Source organism: Centropristis striata, chromosome 8, assembly GCF_030273125.1.
Source record: "Centropristis striata isolate RG_2023a ecotype Rhode Island chromosome 8, C.striata_1.0, whole genome shotgun sequence".
In the NCBI taxonomy this organism is placed as follows: Eukaryota; Metazoa; Chordata; class Actinopteri; order Perciformes; family Serranidae; genus Centropristis; species Centropristis striata.
In genome coordinates this window covers 25,344,579-25,362,230 of record NC_081524.1, presented here as the reverse complement: position 1 = coordinate 25,362,230, position 17,652 = coordinate 25,344,579, and the positions used below count along the sequence as shown (strand labels likewise).

Here is a 17,652-nt window from a genome sequence, read left to right as displayed (position 1 = left end):
AGTGTAGTTATTGTAAGCGATGGTGTCTATTTATTTCAAACATTGTTCCATGATATATAATGTGCCGATGGTATGTTTTTAAATTGAGTTTGCGGAGACAGAAGATCCCAAACATATTCCAACATGCTGTTCAGCAGTGTATATGGCCTATGTATGGGACTACACTTTGTATATGAAGGCTTCAAATGGACATTGTTTTAAAAAAGTCAAATGTTTAATCTATTTATATTGTCTAAGGTTAATTCCCTCACCGGGATTGAAATAACACGAATGGAAGACTAAAGCATGATGGTATGCACAGAGGAGTAAACAAAGGATAATTTCTTAAACATAAACTGGGTTGATAATATCACATGCAGGTCTAATTCTTTCTGATGACGGATATTAGGCCACATGAAGACAACGTGGTGTTGTCACTCTTCCTACAGTAACCTAACTGTATTTTACTTATAGATGTGAGCATAAGGAATTATATCTTTAGGATTCACCACATCGTTGGAAGTGTTCAATAGTTTTCATGCTGTTGGAAACAAGCTGCTGTCCTTGCTGGTGATGGTAGAGCGGGCACACTCCACCATGGCTCTCTCTCCTCGCTGGCTGCGGCCGGCCGGTAATGGGATCCAGCCTGCGCTGAAAACATCATCCGGGCTGCTGGAGGCCACGGAGTGGTTGACGCTCGTTTAACCTTCATTTCAACTCCAAGTGTAGCTACTGGAAATTAGACTGCCACAGTAGAAAATAGGCCGTATGATGATGAGAAGGACTGAGCCCAGATATGATCACAACAGCATCACGGCTTCACTGCTCGTTTCTTCGTATGAAACAGGACACATCTTATGTAACTGAGATGCTAAATGACACGGATATCAAATTAGTATGAATTAAAATGCTTGTTAAGACCCAGAATGTTCCATTTGGAGCGCAGCATCAAACACACAATGTAACAGAAATTATATTTATTGTTCCACATTGTTTTTATGGCAGGTCCTTAGATGTGTGGGTTTGTAGTTTATTCTGATCTTACATCTAAGTAAACAAACCCTTTTGTACTTTTGGTTGGACAAATGACGTCACCTTGTAGAATGTGATGGGCATTTCGTTGGGTTTTTTTTTTTCAATCGATATTTAATTGAAAAAAATCGACAGATTAACTGTAATGAATTATTAGTGCTAGTGTTTGAAAATAGCCTATGCAACACTTCAGCACAATATGCAGTAAAACATTAAAGGTTTAATTTAACACAGCGCTCTTTACAAAACGCGCATTGAGATGAGGTAAAAACAAATAGCAGCGTTGGCCTATATGTTCACTTTATGTGTTTCAGCTTATTCATATCAACATTTGTAATTAATAAACTTCACACCAAGTTCTTGCCTCAGGGCCTCTAAGGCCCAGGGGCAGTTGTCTGCTATTTATTTGAAAATATGCAGCACTAAAACACATCAACTGACTTGAGGGTCCCTGTAACAAATTCCAGTTTCAAGACCCTCAGTCACAGTAAACCTGTTCTCATGTACTCCATTGAAAGTACATAATGCACTGAGAGTGAGAGGAATTGGGGGTTGACATTGTTGCATGAAAATTGCAACTGAATTTTGTTCTATAGTGGCAAAGGTCAAATACAGTCAGTTTAACAACATTTAAGCAGGGTAAAAAAACAGTAGCCTATAATGTGATAAGTTTAAGAAAGTATATCTCAATTCACTTCTGCTGCTATAAGGGCATAGCAAGGATTTAAGAAATGCAGACCATATTCTCCCCCAAGGGGACTCAACACCCGGAAAAAACCTGTTCTGGGAATTTAAAAAAACACACGTCAACAAATGTCACAATTTACCCTTTAACTTTCAATTCAACTGCTGTAATTAGAGTTATCTCCCAACATGGTTTATTTTCACATATACGCATGTGACTGTGGTAATAAAAACACTCAATCCTTTTATTATTATTATGTCATAGTTGGTTTAAACCTGTCAATTATTTAACATAAATTGTCTAAAAATACTACAAGAACCTGTCTTACAGAGAGAGAGAGAGAGAGAGAGAGAGAGAGAGAGAGAGAGAGAGAGCAGAGAGAGAGAGAGAAAGATCAGTCACAACATCAAAGCTGCATGAATTAAAAATAAAATACATAAAAGCGCACAATGATATAACAAAACATAGGAGGGATTAAAGAGACACATGGCCTGAGGTATCAATGACCCCCCTAAGTCTGTCTGTTGAGCAGGACAGGGACTGAATATGCTCCTCTGCCTGTGCAGAGTATTGCCCATAATGGACAGCAGTTTTTTAAGGGACCTTTTCTCTGCCACTGATCTTAGGGACTTTCTGAGCTTTCCTCATTAGCTTGTCCTGCTTCATAACATCCCTCCTCTTTCTGATCGTTGTTATTTTGATGTGTTCCTGCCCAGAGACCACAGATGCAAATAAGCTATATAGCTAACTCTGGCCAATGGTTGTTGTGTCCTGTTAAATAAACTTTGAAATGAAACGAATGAAAATGACGCTGCCTCCTGAGCACACTACACCATAGAAGAAGACGCTGGCAACGGCAGTTTAGTACAACATCTGCAGATGTTTCCTGAGCCTCCTCAGGAAGTCAGCTTGGCCCTTTCCTGTATAGGTTTTCTAATTCTCAAGGACCAGTCCAGTCTTCCATCCAGGTGCAGTCCTAAGTACCTGTGAGTCTGAACCAGAGAGTGGTTATGGGTGGAGCCTGGGCCTCCAAAAGTCAAGGTGTTGATCTGAAGATGGCTCGACCTTCACCAGGTGATGAAGATGTCCATGACCCTCCTGTCAATACTTAATACACCCCGCAAATAAAATAACCTACATAAGTGGGTTAGAGCCCAGAGATCAGGTTTAAACATGAGTCATGTAGTATAAACGTAGCCTTAGTGTGCCAATCAAATGTAATTGTATACAAGCACTAACTATCCTTTACTGTTGGCTTCTGTTTGATTATCAGGACTTTGTGATTTGAGATGATGTTATTTTTAAATTTGAAATTCAACTTGAATAATGATATTTTAATGTAAATTTGGTTGTTAATGCTCCTACATTTGAGATGATCCCAAAGGGATAAATAGAACTGATTCTGTATAACAAAAACACGGTGGGCTGAGCCATCAATTAAAAAATATAGTGAAAATATAGCATAAATCACATTCACAACAATCAAAACTTCTTTTGGCCTGGTCTCCTTGTGTAAGAACGCTTGTTAAACCTCAGCCCTGTGAGCTGCAATCAAGTATTTTACATCCTTTTTTCAAACATCACTATTTTTTACTGCTAAATTGAGAAAATCTACCACATTGTCGTGTTTATAATACTTAAATTTCATTATCAATAATTATGGTATTATATTGGGTGGGTTGTGGTGGCTGGTTGGGTTGCAAACCAACCATCCCCCCATAAATTACGCCTATGCTTACAGGGAGCATCACATTAGTGCACAGCCCAGAATCCAGCATCTGAAGATGCCATTGGCAATATTCAGTGCCAATAAGCCAGTTTGGCTGGTAGGATAAACACAGGTTAAGAATCAGGTGAATAATGGCTGAATTCCATTAGGCTGCTTCTAGGCCACTTCTTAGCCCACTTGAATAGAACAAGGGCATTGTTCATTTGATTAGTAATGCTTCTCTTACTTTACCAAGACATAATGTCTGAAAACAGGCCTTGCTGATGTAAGGGTGTGGGGGCAGGGGGTATTCTAAATCTGTGATGAGTTATAATCAGGATTTTTAATACTAGAGTACATTATTGGAAAGTTTAAAAATATGTAGGGACATTTTTTTCTAAGTCCAGCCCATGTTCATCTACAGGACTACTTGGCCGGTTGGAACCTGTATCTGAGATGTTACTCAGCCCAACTTTAGGAATACTGTTCAATATGGACAACAACTGAGATGTACAACCACAAGAAGGATCAGAAGTTCATTTTTAATTTTAATATTTATTTTATTTTATTTAGAATCTGATGAACACATTCAAATGATTTACCAGCAGTTGACCAACTCTCTGAAACACACTTCAAAATTTCAACCATTGCATATTTCTGTTGTCATAGCCTATTCAAATTAAATTAAAAACATCCCCTTCTAAATCAGTTATTATATCTGATCATATTGTGTTACTAAACCCTAACACCACCCCTAACACTATGACTAGTGTTGTGGTGAGGTGCTGTTACCATTTCAATTATCATCCATCAGCAACATTCACCCCTTGTTCTTTCTCCCATAAGGCCACAGTGGTGGTTATAGGTTGGTTTAGTTCATGGATGTATGTGGGGGTCTAATTCTATTTCTGTCTTCTCTTGTTTTTTTGTGTGTTTTTTTTAAAGAAATCCCTAAAACGCAAGTTTATCTTTTTCATACATTGCAACCATTCATTCATATTTGGTCAGGCTAACAACAGAACGCCGAGTCATACATAACTGCAATTGCTGCTGTATTATTCTCTGTCAAGTTAAATCTGTAAGGCATGTTTCTTTTCTGAACACATCTCAAGTTTGGATATATATTTTCCGCCTGTAGTGTCAGAGAAATGCTGGTGAAGCCCCAGTGGAAGCAAAGGTAGACTAACTGTCTAACGGCAGCAGAGAGGTTTGTGATTTGAAAGCATAGATCGGAAACACACTATAGTGAAAGTTTATTGACTATATTGCCAACTTGTGTATTTTATTGTCACATGAATATTTATTTTAAATAACTCTATAGTAGCCTCTGTTACATATTCTTAAGTAGATGTTGTGGAACTTTGTCCAGACAAACTATGGTGGCATTATAAATGGAAGTGAATGTTTCACTGGCATAAGCTCTTTCTCCTTCTGGAATGGATGTAGCTGATAGAAGTCTGCTCTTTGGAGGGCTAGAAGCTGAACCTTCTCCCACAATGTACCATCATTTCTGAAACTTGGATCATATACAGTAACAGTGTCTGAAACCCTCTTTCCAGTGGCAGCATCAGGGTAAAGGGGGTTTTAGACATATTTCTACACAGCAACTGCTGTCTGAAGCTCTTTTTATTTTCATTATTCACAGAGCTACTTCTTTCAGTTTTGTGTGTACAACCAAGTGCCACACAATCGATGGCTACAAGGAGAGACTGTGTGAAAGTGTGTGCTGAGCATACAGAGGCCTTTATTCTCACTGACAAAAGTGACCAGCTTTCATGGGATTTTCAGATACTGAGGACTGGTTGCATCCTTTTTGCAAAAGAATGTTATGTTGTATTTGTTTTAGAAAAACAGACTTTGAAACCTTCAGAAACTGGACATAACTCTAACTCTATAACTGTATCATTGATGGTATTTTGCACCACTCGTCAAAGAATAAATGACTCACTGATTGAGGTGAGGCCAGAAGTGCAGCACACTTCGTGATTTAAATCAGCGTTAAATTTGGTTGAATCAATCAAATAAAAAACATAAAATATATTTTGAGTGAACTAAAACTTTCCTTTTGAAATAATCAACTTATACTCTTCTACACCACCCAATTTCACATTGATGTTGAATAATCTGACAAATCCATATCCATACAAATGTATACAAAAACAAAAACAGTAGCTTCAGCTGACCAGAATGCAATATAGACGTGAGAGGCTAAGGTCACTGCCAGTGATAGAAATTATGAACTGAAGCAGAAGTAGATAAGAGAAGCTGATAAAAACTGGCAACCTGTCATTGGCTGATCGTCACAGGTCAGTGACACAACAGCATGAAGGTGCCAGAAAACATCCTATAACACATAATTTGTGCTCCAGATTCATCACATCATCTGCTGATCATTGACTTGTTGCGTCAGCGGTCCTCAGCTGACGGACAGGCTGCTCACTGAGTCAGACACCTCTGTGTTGACCTGAGCCGTGATGCTGGCAGGTGTCACATTCAGGTGGATGTCGTACTGCTGGTCAAGACCAAGATAGCTGTCACTCATCAGGTACAGTGTGTAGATACACCTGAAAGCAGAATGAATGTGGGTCAACAGGTGAAAGAAAGAAGCATGGAAACACAGGGTTTGTTGCTGCTATGGTCATTTCTGGCAGCAATGGTAAAACCAGTGGTGGAAGAAGTATTCAGATCCCTTACTTAAGTAAAAGCACTAATACCTCACTGTGAAATTACTCCACTACAAGTAAAAGTCCTGCATTCAAAACTTACTGAAGTTAAAGTACAAAAGTATCAGCATCAAAATGTACTTAAAGTACAAAAAGTAAAAGTACCCGTGATGCAGAATGGACCCACTCACATTGTTATATATATATATTTCAAATATACTATTAGATTATTTGTAATGATGCATTTTTGTAAGCAGCATTTTACTTTTATCCAGGTAGGGTTCATTTTAACTACTTAATTTGCTGATATGTGGTTTAATTAATAAAAATACATAATCATTTTGTATTGATCACATGTTTTTTTTGCATGTTAAATCTCGACTGGAAAAGTAACTAAAGCTGTCAGCTAAATGTAGTGGAGTAAAAGGTACAATATTTGCCTCTAAGTGTAGTGGAGTAGAAGTATAAAGTTACATAAAATGGAAATACTTAAGTAAAGTACAAGTACCTCAAAAACTTACTTAAGTAGAGTACTTGAGTAAATGTACTTAGTTACTTTCCACCATTGGGTAAAACCTCAATATCAAAAATGGGCTTGGTTGTTTTTCAAAATGTAAATAATCCTTTTTTTAGTTTTAAATTGGAAACTGTATAAAGCCAGTTTTGTTTATGTTTAAGCTAAGAACTTGTGAACCACTTTTCAAATATGACATCTTGAGTAGAAAACAGTCAGTGGGCTGTGGGCTGAGAGCCGCAGAGGGGGGAAGTTACTAACACATTGTTTTGGTCTTTTTATGGGATTGGCAGCATCAGGGAATCTGAAAGTAGCTGGAAGAAATGTATATTCTGGTGACATGACTGATTTATAGTGCTATGTATAAGTCTTGCTTTCAAGTCAGTCATATCTCTCCTTTTTTAATCTCTGAATAAATTTCAGCATGGACTTGATTTCCTTTATCTTCACAATACAAGTAACATATGACCAGGTGCTGCTGGTCAACACTCAAACTCTAGATATTTTCAAAGATTAAAAAATGATGTCTAAATATTGTGAAGAATTTAGTACAATTTGGATGTACTTGCATTACAATCATATCATAATACTATTAACTCATTAATATGTTTTAGAATTACAATAATATTGTTCATTATGATAATTTCCAGGACAATATATTGTCAAACAAAAATAGTTATTGTGACAGGCCTTTAATCCGTGTATCTTCCGTTCAATCCATATCCGTTTGGAAATCAAAACATGGATAACAAAAAGTGACCAGTTTTTTCATTAATTAACATTAACATTATACAAAAGTCCCACTTTAAACAATGCATGACCAGGATATCAAGTATGAGGATAAGGGCCCGAATGTTGATTTAGAAAATTTACATTTTGCAACTTAGTGGTCATGTGGTCATGGATTCTATGACCCAGAGGTTCCCGCAACCGCAACCGCAACCTCTTTCATCAGGTCGATGCAGTTCTGCACACCCATCTCGGCCAGATATGTCTGAATATGTAATTCTGTTTTGGAACAAATCAATAATATAATGTGAATCAGTGAACAGCTCAAGTGATGCCATAGCTCTATGTGCCACGGTTGTCAACAAATCTACGTTTATGCCGCATATATACCTTCCGGAGCACGGCGGGGGAGATGTAACAAATTGCCCATTTTTTAAATTTCTGTTTGTCTCATTCCCCATCTTCTTATGTAAAGGGGAAAAATGTAAAATAAAACGAGAAATGAAAATCAATTTGTATTTTACAGGCATATTTTGGATAAAACAATCTCTTTTTTTACTTGAAAATGTTTTTAATAAAAAAATTCAACACGAAATCAAACTTGTTTTTTCGTTTTTTGTGTTTTGATTTCCAAACGGATATGGATTGAACGGAAGATTCACAGATTGCCTTTGCATGGATTCATTCTTTTTATTCTGTATAGCTGCTTACTTTCCAGTCTTCTCTGGTGTGTAGAAGGCCACAGACACGGCTGTGTGGTGTCGCACGTATCCAACCCGTTTGACAGCCAGCAACTCCCTGCGGTCCACCTCTCCCAGGACCAGGAACCAGCCTTCATCCTTGGCCTTGGGGAACCTGGGAGCCTGGGCCTTACTGTCTTGCTTCCTCTGAAATGACACATAGAGGCTAATGTACCCAGCATATCAAGTTGCTTTCAGTATGAGATCTCAGCTGAGACGCCTTTCTGTCATTTCTGAACAAAATACAAGATATATAAGATACCATAAACTTCACACAGAGATAAAGCTACATGCAATACTACAGCTGACAGAGAGTTTGCGTTGTTTTGTGATATATCACTGTATCCCAGTTGTCAATTGAGATAATGGACTGGGACAATTGAAACAGAAAAAAGACCCAGCAGTGCATTCTCTTCCTTTTACAGGAATATTTATGCAGGGGTGTTCAGTTTAGTTAGCAAATGTATTGAAATCTGATCATCCTCTGTTTCATAGAGCACCCTATCCTTACTTTTAATTTACTGCTTATCAGGTTCATATGATAGAGAGAAAGTCACTTTCAGTTGGTGTCAATACCAAGGTCATCAAACAAAAAATCAAGTTATGAAATCTAAATCCAAGTGTTATTGTACAATAAAATAAATTAGTTGAACCAATGTTTTCTAAAATCTATTGTGAAGTGATTTCTTGAACATGTTTAATGATGTAGTGTGAAATAATGTTTGTGAGCCTTTTATACATTCAACTCTTTGCAGTCATAACATGAAAAATTATTTTGTACAAAACAAATGCCATGCTGCCCTTACATTACAGCATCAATGAACAATATACATATATACCAATGTATGTATACATGTATATATACACACACACACATATATATATACATGTGTATATATATATATATATACATATATATACGAATATATGTATATATGTATATATATATATACACACGTATATATATATACATGTATATATATATATATATATATACACACACATATATACGAATATATGTATATATATATACATGTATATACACACATATATATACATGTATATACACATATATATGTATATATATATATATATATATATATATATACACATATAAACACCTATATATATATACACACACGTATATATGTATATATGTATATATATATATATATATCAGTTATCAGTTATACATTCATCTAAATAAAATGTCTCCTGCAGCAGTATATTTGACATTTTACATATATAACTGAATATTCAAGAACTTAATTTTAACTTGTGCACTAATTGGTGTTCTATGTGTTATGTCTTGGACTGGAGTATTGGTATTGGGTATACTGACCCTCTGCTGGCCCATGTTGATGCGTCTCAGTGACACCTGGAGGACGTACTCCTGGTCAGCATGGACATCCAGCCAGCAGCGCTCCTCCTTGAGGTTTCCTCCTGCTGCTGGCAGGCGACGCTCAGTCTGCTCCTGGCTCGCCTCCCACCAGCCCTTCACACTCATCTGTACCTCCAGCACTGGGAGATGACTCAGGAAGAACCATGCCTGATGAGGTAGAAATAAAAAAAAAAAAATTGTATTAACCAGTTACTATTCAGAAATACCGCTGGCGAACTCCAACTTTTTTTTTCTTCCGGAGGGCGTAGCAGGCTCAATTTTAGGAGTATACTGGAGATACTGATATCATATGGAACTATAAGATCTACGGAAGCTATAGACTCCAAGCATGTCAGGAAATCAGGTCGAGGATGTGCAGCTTCCCTAGGTATTGACAATAAGAGGGTTTCTCAGCAGTTTGTAGAACAGAAGTGCTCGTCATCCAATCGCTGAAAATACGGAAATCTCCAAAATGACAAAAGTTTTTGAACCCAAATCTCATCATTGATTCTACTATGTTCTTCCAAAGGTCTTGGCATATTAATGTGATATTCTGAAGTTTTTTTTGGACCATTTTTATCTATTCTCGATATGAATAAAATTGCATTATTCAGCACCAAATGTGTGCAACAAATGGTATCGACCCAAAAATTGCTGCAACAACTTATGGGACACAGTTGAACATTGACTGGACTTCAGAAAGCCTTCCCTAATGTTATGACCCTTTATACACCATAATAGGCTTCAATAAATAAATAGTCATCTTTAGTCAATATTTTTGACCAGAACAACTTGACACACAGTTGCAATGTTGTGTCCTTTATGCCTAATGTTACTGTATCTTGTCTGTTGGCCTATTAGGTCTAGAAAAGCACTTAATAAAATGTATTATTAGCATCATGAATATAGTGCCAAACCCAAAAGGTTTATTTCCCACTGGGCACCCTATTCCTTCAAATATTCTTATATGATATTAAAGTGGAGCTCAGAAAGAAAAGAGAGAATTCTGAGAGAAAAAAGAAAATGGGAGTTTGAAGCTACTGTACAGGAAGTCAACCATGACAAAGACATGAGACATAAAAAAGATAAAGGCACAGAGAAAGTCACAGTAAAAAAACACTGGTGGAAGGGGGTACACGTGTGTGTGTGTATGTGTGTGTGTGTGTGTGTGTGTGTGTGTGTGTGTGTGTATTTAGTGCTGGGAGGAGAAAAGCCTCTCTGATTCACCTGGCAAAAGCTATTTATGTGAGGATTACTCTCCCTGGGCAAGTCAGACAGGAATGCTGCTGCACATCTAATTATTTAATTAAAGAGGCTACCACACTGTGGGGGGGAGATGTTGAGGAGTAAAGGTGGGGAAGGAAGAAAGCGGGGACACTGATTGGGTGAAGCCACAGGGTCTGCCGTTGTGCCCGGACACTCTCATTACTGCTGCAATTAGCACTTAAATTGGAGCTGTAAACCCTATCAATGGAGCTGTAATTGGGGATCCTGAAGGTATCTGGGACCACAGTGGCAGGACTGCTCATGGCACATCACTGTTAATGGTGTGTGTGTGTGTGTGTGTGTGTGTGAGAGAGAGAGAGAGAGAGAGAGACAGAGATAGTTTGTGATCTGCATGCGCTTTATGAAGATCATTGTTGTAAAATGTATTAAAGTCTTTTTTTGTTGTTGTTATTTTGAGATGTTTTCATTATCTGTAAGCCAGAATCATCAAAATTACAAGAAATACAGGCTATATATATTAACATACTTTTTCGCGATATTCAAATTTTTTGAGATGTACCTGTATTTGGGTTTTTTATTCAAAACAACAAAAATATGAATTTAAATAAAATATAATTTCTATTTTGACATAAATTAAAAATAAATAGTTGAATAAAACAAGAAATAACCCGTTATGAAACCAAAACAAATATATTAGGAGGTGGTTAACAATCAAGCATGCTAAAATCAAACCAAATGTTCAGTTTAACAAAAAGAAATCAACACCTCCATAGAGTCCTTTGGTAAACAAACATATTAAGATCTCAGGAATTAAAGTGCAATGAAAAACTATTTTACATTCAAAGTGTGTCAGTGTGAAACACTGCGTAATGAGAGAAATGGCATCTTGAGTCTTTTGCCAATGTTTGGAACTTTGGCTCAAATGGTGTGATGGCCAGGCGGACACACTGATTCAAGTGTTCATTTGTGAGTCTATGCTACAGCTGGCAAAGTGTCAATATGTGAACCGCTCCAAAAACAAAAGTGAGAGTTAAAAATTGTTCTCGCAGCGTGACCCAGTAACAGGCTGTCTGTGTACCGTTGGCATGGAGACAAGTCCCGATGTACAAGTACTGACCCAACCAAAACCCATAATGAAGAAATAACAATTTGGGGGCCACAAATAGGTGGACGGTGGGCCGGATGTGGCCCGGGGGCCGCCTATTGAGTACCGCTGCTTTAGATATATGTACGAAAATGTCGGTTGGTCTTAAAAGTGCAGACAGGTAATTAGATTGGGGAAGTATATGAAAAGTTTGACCGGAGCCCCTCGCTCATCTGTCTGCTCACTACCCCATCAAACCGAAGTCCTGTTTTCTGATATTTCTGAAATAAATCAATGATCCCCAAAGTGCATATTTAACTGATATATTCCCAACGTGTTCTTGGTGTGGTAATGTTTGTAATCTCACCTGGGCAGTCTGATGTGAGTGAAACTCTTGGCCAACAATTGCAGCGAAAACATTTTCCTTTCCGTTGCAGGCAGCAATGAGCTCTGGAAGTCCTTCAATTGGCCTGCTGAATTCCCCCACATTGCTCCTCCCCTTCCTGTTTGTCCATTTCCTATGTAGAGAGAGACGGAGGGGAGAGATTCTTGATCATGATTAGCAGCATCACAGCTAATCCTACCCTTTGCTTCTCTCATCTTTCACATCCCTCTCTTCATTTTCATTGATTCAGCACAAAATTATTTTGACACTGTAGGATGCAGGCCTGGATATCCTTATGGTGTGTGCCTGGAAAAACTGAACATACTATATGTGGGACTTTGTATGTGTATGGGAGGTCTTCAGAATGTACATGATGGCGTTTGTTCCACAATCTAATGCTGGGCTTACACCAAAAGTCCCAGACTAAAAACTGAAAGTCTTTAGTAAATCTAGAGTTTTACTGGAGTCACGGCGCTCCCGTCATCTCCATCGTTAAGTTTAGAAAAAGAAGATTACTTTAATAATCCCACAACCTCTAGGCCACAGACTGTAAGGTAGTAAGGTAGTAGACAAGGTAGTAATCTGCACTGTTTCATATCAGTCTTTTCCTAGTCTTGGGTTTGATCATATCAAACGTGTTTGATATTATCTCAAGTCTCAGGGACGTAACACAATCACCAACCAATAGATGAGCGGGGGAAAGGTCCCCGGTTCCAGACCGGCCAGTAAAACCACTTCGACAGGAAAAAGTAACATCACAATAACGCTAGTAAGCTCAGTCCTAAATAAAAATATCGAGATGTCATATATTTACGGCCACAAGCCGGATCTTTGGGGGCGCTGTTTCTTAGTAAAGAGAACAGTAAGGAGACCCAGTTAAAATGTATAAATAAATGTACACATAAATAAGTTATAAATAATTGATGATTAATGTTTATTCATTAAAAAGAAAGTCTAAACACCTGCAGTCCTTCGGATGACACATGAAAAGAATGTCACTGATTCTACACATAGTTGGGAGAACATCTACGAGAGTTAGCTGCAACTCACACAGGCATAGCAGCTGTATGAAGTGATAATGTGTACCTGTACCTGAACAGATAGAGGTCCTGTTGTTCTACATGTGGCAACGTCAGTAACGACGAGTCGTGCAGCCAGCGACCCTGGACGATCATCTGTACCAGGTTGCAGATGCCGATGGCTGCAACGAGCCAGCCTTCATTGGCAGCTACATCCAGCATTGCCTGAGGAGAAGAAACAGGAGAAAGCATATTTTTTAATGCCACTCAGCAGGGTTTTACCTGCTGTTGAGTTGTTAATCCTCACTTTTTTAGTTCTGCCCATTTCTAGGGTTAGGTTTGATTTTTTTTACTGTTATTTATTATCTTTCTTCTTCTTTTTTTTTTTAAATTGACTTTTTATTCGTTTTTTCCTAGTAACATATGTGCCAGTTGGGCACAAAAACACACAACAGAACATGACGAGGGAAGGATTGTGCATTAAGAACAAACAGCAGAGTCAACATAAGCACATCATACATAAAAATATAAAGATGCTGGAAAATAGGGAAAAATGAGATCTTCATAAAGGGTTACATCTTATCTTTGCGTCTATATAAAATCAGGTCTTACAGTTAACACATAGCTGAGCCATTTTGACCAGTTCTCTACAAAAATATCAGTTTGGTTCCTTAGTGTAAATGTAATTCTCTCCATAACATATATATTGTAGATTACATCAGTCCACTCATTTATTGTTGGTTTGTTTTTCTTAAGCCATTTTCTGGTCAGAGCCTTTTTACACCCCACTAACAACACTCTCAAAAGGTATTCGTCCCGTTTTGCATATTCAAGTCCATCCAGATCACATAAGTACATGACTTTGAAGTTTAGAAACATTTTCCTTTTAAAAACTCTCAGGACCCCAAGAATCTCTCAGCCACAGAAGGACAGCCCCAAAAAATGTGAAAATGATTTGCTGAAGAATTCCCACAGGACCTCCAGCAGGCAGTCTGATCGCAATAGTTGGTCTTTTGTGCTGGAGAGCGAAAGAATCGAGTCACGTTTTTCCAGCTGAATTCCCTCCAGGAGGGGGAGCTTGTTGTTATTCATAATCTTTCACTCACTTTTCGATTGTCACCCATGTGCGTCATGGGTTGCAATTAGATATGCAAGTGGAAGAGACAGAGTGTTGAAAAGTGTAGCCAATGTGGGGCTGGTTGACAGTCAGGGATGGAATGAAGCCCGACATGTGACATCGTGAGTCTGTCAGACAGTGCCATTCACTTTATGTATATGTTAGGTATCAATAAAAATATACATACATCCAATAAAATCAACCATAAAGAAGACCAGAACCATTTTGGTAAACGGTAGCAGCAGGACACCAGAGAAGTAACCACATCCATGAGCCATGCAATATCACTGCCAGATACATAGCATGGAAAATCACAAGCACATGTACATATGCACACGCACAAACACCCATCCTGAGCTGTGGACAATGGCTTACAGACGTTAAGACATGGTCCTAACTTCAAACAGCACATACAAAAAAAACTAAATAATCACACCTTAGATACAAAATAACATGCATGGACGATGTTTGGTCGATAAAGCTATAGGGTTGTTATCACTGTTACGGACTATGGTAACTTGACAAGGTGCTAAGTGTTGTGCTGTAGAGAACCTTGTGTCCAGCCACTTTCCATATGAAAAGTGAGTAACAGACTCCTTGTGGATGCCAGACAATGAGAATCCTGGGTGTTAGATCTAACCTCTGAGCATCGTGTTATTTATGAGAAGGGTTCAGCTACAAATCACCTTCTAATGTTTAACATTCCCTTTATTCTGTGCTTCATCTACAGCACAGCACCGCTGTCGTTCCACGTGCAAAACATCATTCTCCTTAACCCTTTTACATCATGTTGCTGTAATTGTAAATGACTCAGCTGTTATTCCAATAGAAAGTTTACTTTACGTTTAAAGTTGTTTTACCTTTTTGTTAAAAACCTGTTAGTTGTTAATATACAGTTAAAATTTTATGATGACAAAATCAAAATTGAATGACTGAACACCAGAAGTCTTGGATCAATAGTTAGCTCAACTGTGTTCACAATGCATTCTGCCACTGGCTTCATCAGGTTAGCAACTGTCAGCTGCTAGCTTTTATCAGCAACTTGTCCTACTGTGTCAATTTTTCTTATTCAGATACAACAAATATCATTATTACTAATCTAAATAGTAGATGGTACTAAAAATCAATATACATTCATGAATCTGACACTGAAATGAATAACTTAATAATTTGCTTTTTCTACTCTACTAGATAGTGCTGACTGATAGTGTTCAGTTAAAAAAATCTAATAAATTGCAATATATATTTCTGCAGTACTCAGCATATTGCAACATTTTTAAAATCACAATAACATTGTATCGTGCATGAAGTATTGTGATAATATCGTAAGGCCTCGGACCCCCCTCCCACAGCTCAGCTCAGCATTTGGCACAGTGAACCACCAGATCCTCCTCTCAACCCTCTGAGAGTCTCAAGCTCTGCTCTCTCCCTGTTCACATCCTCCCTGAAGGACACTTGAAAAAACACTTACAGGGTAACTTGGAGAGAATCACACCATCAAGGTTATGGCTATGTGCCTGCATGTGCCACTGATCTCTACAACTCATGAATCCAACAGCCTGGCTGTTTTCACCCTACCCATGTGTTCCCACACCACACTGTTCCTCTGCACCTTACACTTGCTACCGGTGGCTGCTCTGATTTAACATACCGATACCTGCCTACCATGCTGTGAATGACTCAGGCCTTACTACAGCCAGGACATGGCCAAACCCCAGCCTTACCACTAAGCTCTGCTACTGACAATCGTCTTGCTACTCCCTCAAGATGAAAGGGGCCCAGGCTACAACTTCACAAAGTATCAACTGTTAAACTCCCTTTTAACATCAGGACAGCAGAAACTCTATACATTTTCCATAACAGGCTGAAAACTCATCAGTTCAGACTGCACCTTGGTCAACACAAGTCAAGCTCTTATTGTTTCCAAACTTAGACTGTTTCTAAATGTAGCAGGTAGATCAGTATATATGATGAAGTTGGTCTACTTGCATGATGCTTATATCCATATGGTTCAATTCACGTATCGATAGCTTTTTGGATGGCGTCAGCAGATAAATGAATGTAATGTTATCACATTAGTCATTTGTTGCAGCTGTGAATCCTACCTGACAGACTCTGATGGTGTTGTCCAGTACCGTCTTGGTATCAGTGTTGTAGTCACTGCACGGCAGTGTGGCATGGCTGAAGTGGGCCTGGAGCAGCAGGTGGGTCTTGGTGTGGGCACTGTCATAGGAGTGGGGGTTGACCTGCAGGGGTAGCTGCTGAGCCAGCTGGCTATTCAGCTGGTCCTCATTGTGTCTGACGGGCAGCTCTGCAAACTCCTCCGCATCCTGCGAGACAGAGATCAAAAGTGAAACGGGAAGTCCAAAGCATGTTGTGGTCAGACCTTTCAAATCTGAGCATCTGTCCTCTAACAGCTGCATTTACCTCCCCACTCTGCTGGTTTGGAACGGCTGTTCCCCTTCCCCACAAAGACTGTGAGGAATCTTTTCACCAGACTTGATGACTGCTTATAAAAATCTACCAATGGTTAGAATGCCATTCTGAATTCTCTAAATTCTTTGAAGTAAATTTCTGAGATTATTAAACATTAAATTACTAAGACACAGTGAAATGCACTGGATCACTGGATAAGTAAATTGACGATGACCCATCAATCTGGTCTTTGTGCTGAGGCTGCGTGTTGCACCATGTCTGGGGCAGTTATACAGAGAGATGCGCAGACACGCGTGGCTCCTCTCCTCTAATTCACTTCAGTTCAACTTTGGCTAATGTAGTCCCATCAACAGGCTGTGCTGGAGGCATTTATCATAGCCTCCCCCCCAGCCTGGACTGGTAAGGCTCCATCCATCACTGACTGAAGCCAGTGTTTCAAAACCTGGGACTTGAAAAAGGACCTGAGCAGGGTGGGGGCTGGGATGAGGGATAGGAATAGGAATCATCTCTGAATGATTTATCTTTGTGTGCCGCTGCGTCTGCATATGGATGTGCTGGAGAGAGAGACTATAGATCTTTAAGCAGACATCATAACCAACAACTCCACACCGCCTCTCACCTTCAGATAGTAACATTTACTGATCCAGAGGAGGGAGAAATAATAGGACAGACTGGAGCTTTGAGCACTGGTTGCAGAGTAAAAACTAAAAGAATTGGGTCTAGGCACACAGAAAGGGATCTAGGTATACAGAGCTGAGGCCTGTTGTGGGGGTAGCTCCACAGTCCACAACTGCTACAAAACCAAATTTACATAATGATACATGATTGAAAAAAGAAAGGACACACAGACTTTGTGAATTGTCGTTTAAACTGCTTAGTTTCCTGAAGCCACTTGTGTTGTCTGCAGTTCGTCCAAATATCACTCTGGTCATCAACTGGTTGCATTGTATTTT

At 38.8% G+C, this 17,652-nt stretch overlaps 1 protein-coding gene across 1 annotated transcript in view; it reads right to left on the bottom strand.

The window, feature by feature from the left end:
* Nucleotides 1-3,759: 3,759 nt before the first annotated feature.
* The window catches only part of ascc3 (activating signal cointegrator 1 complex subunit 3), a 155,605-nt gene continuing 141,712 nt past the window's right edge, over nucleotides 3,760-17,652 (bottom strand). The window contains exons 37-42 of the mRNA XM_059339001.1: nucleotides 16,369-16,593; nucleotides 13,220-13,371; nucleotides 12,110-12,260; nucleotides 9,393-9,599; nucleotides 8,022-8,197; nucleotides 3,760-5,968 (exon numbers count right to left, since the gene is read on the bottom strand). Coding sequence (XP_059194984.1) covers nucleotides 5,821-5,968; nucleotides 8,022-8,197; nucleotides 9,393-9,599; nucleotides 12,110-12,260; nucleotides 13,220-13,371; nucleotides 16,369-16,593 — 1,059 coding nt within the window. The 3' untranslated portion in view covers nucleotides 3,760-5,820. The remainder of the gene's footprint in view (nucleotides 5,969-8,021; nucleotides 8,198-9,392; nucleotides 9,600-12,109; nucleotides 12,261-13,219; nucleotides 13,372-16,368; nucleotides 16,594-17,652) is intronic.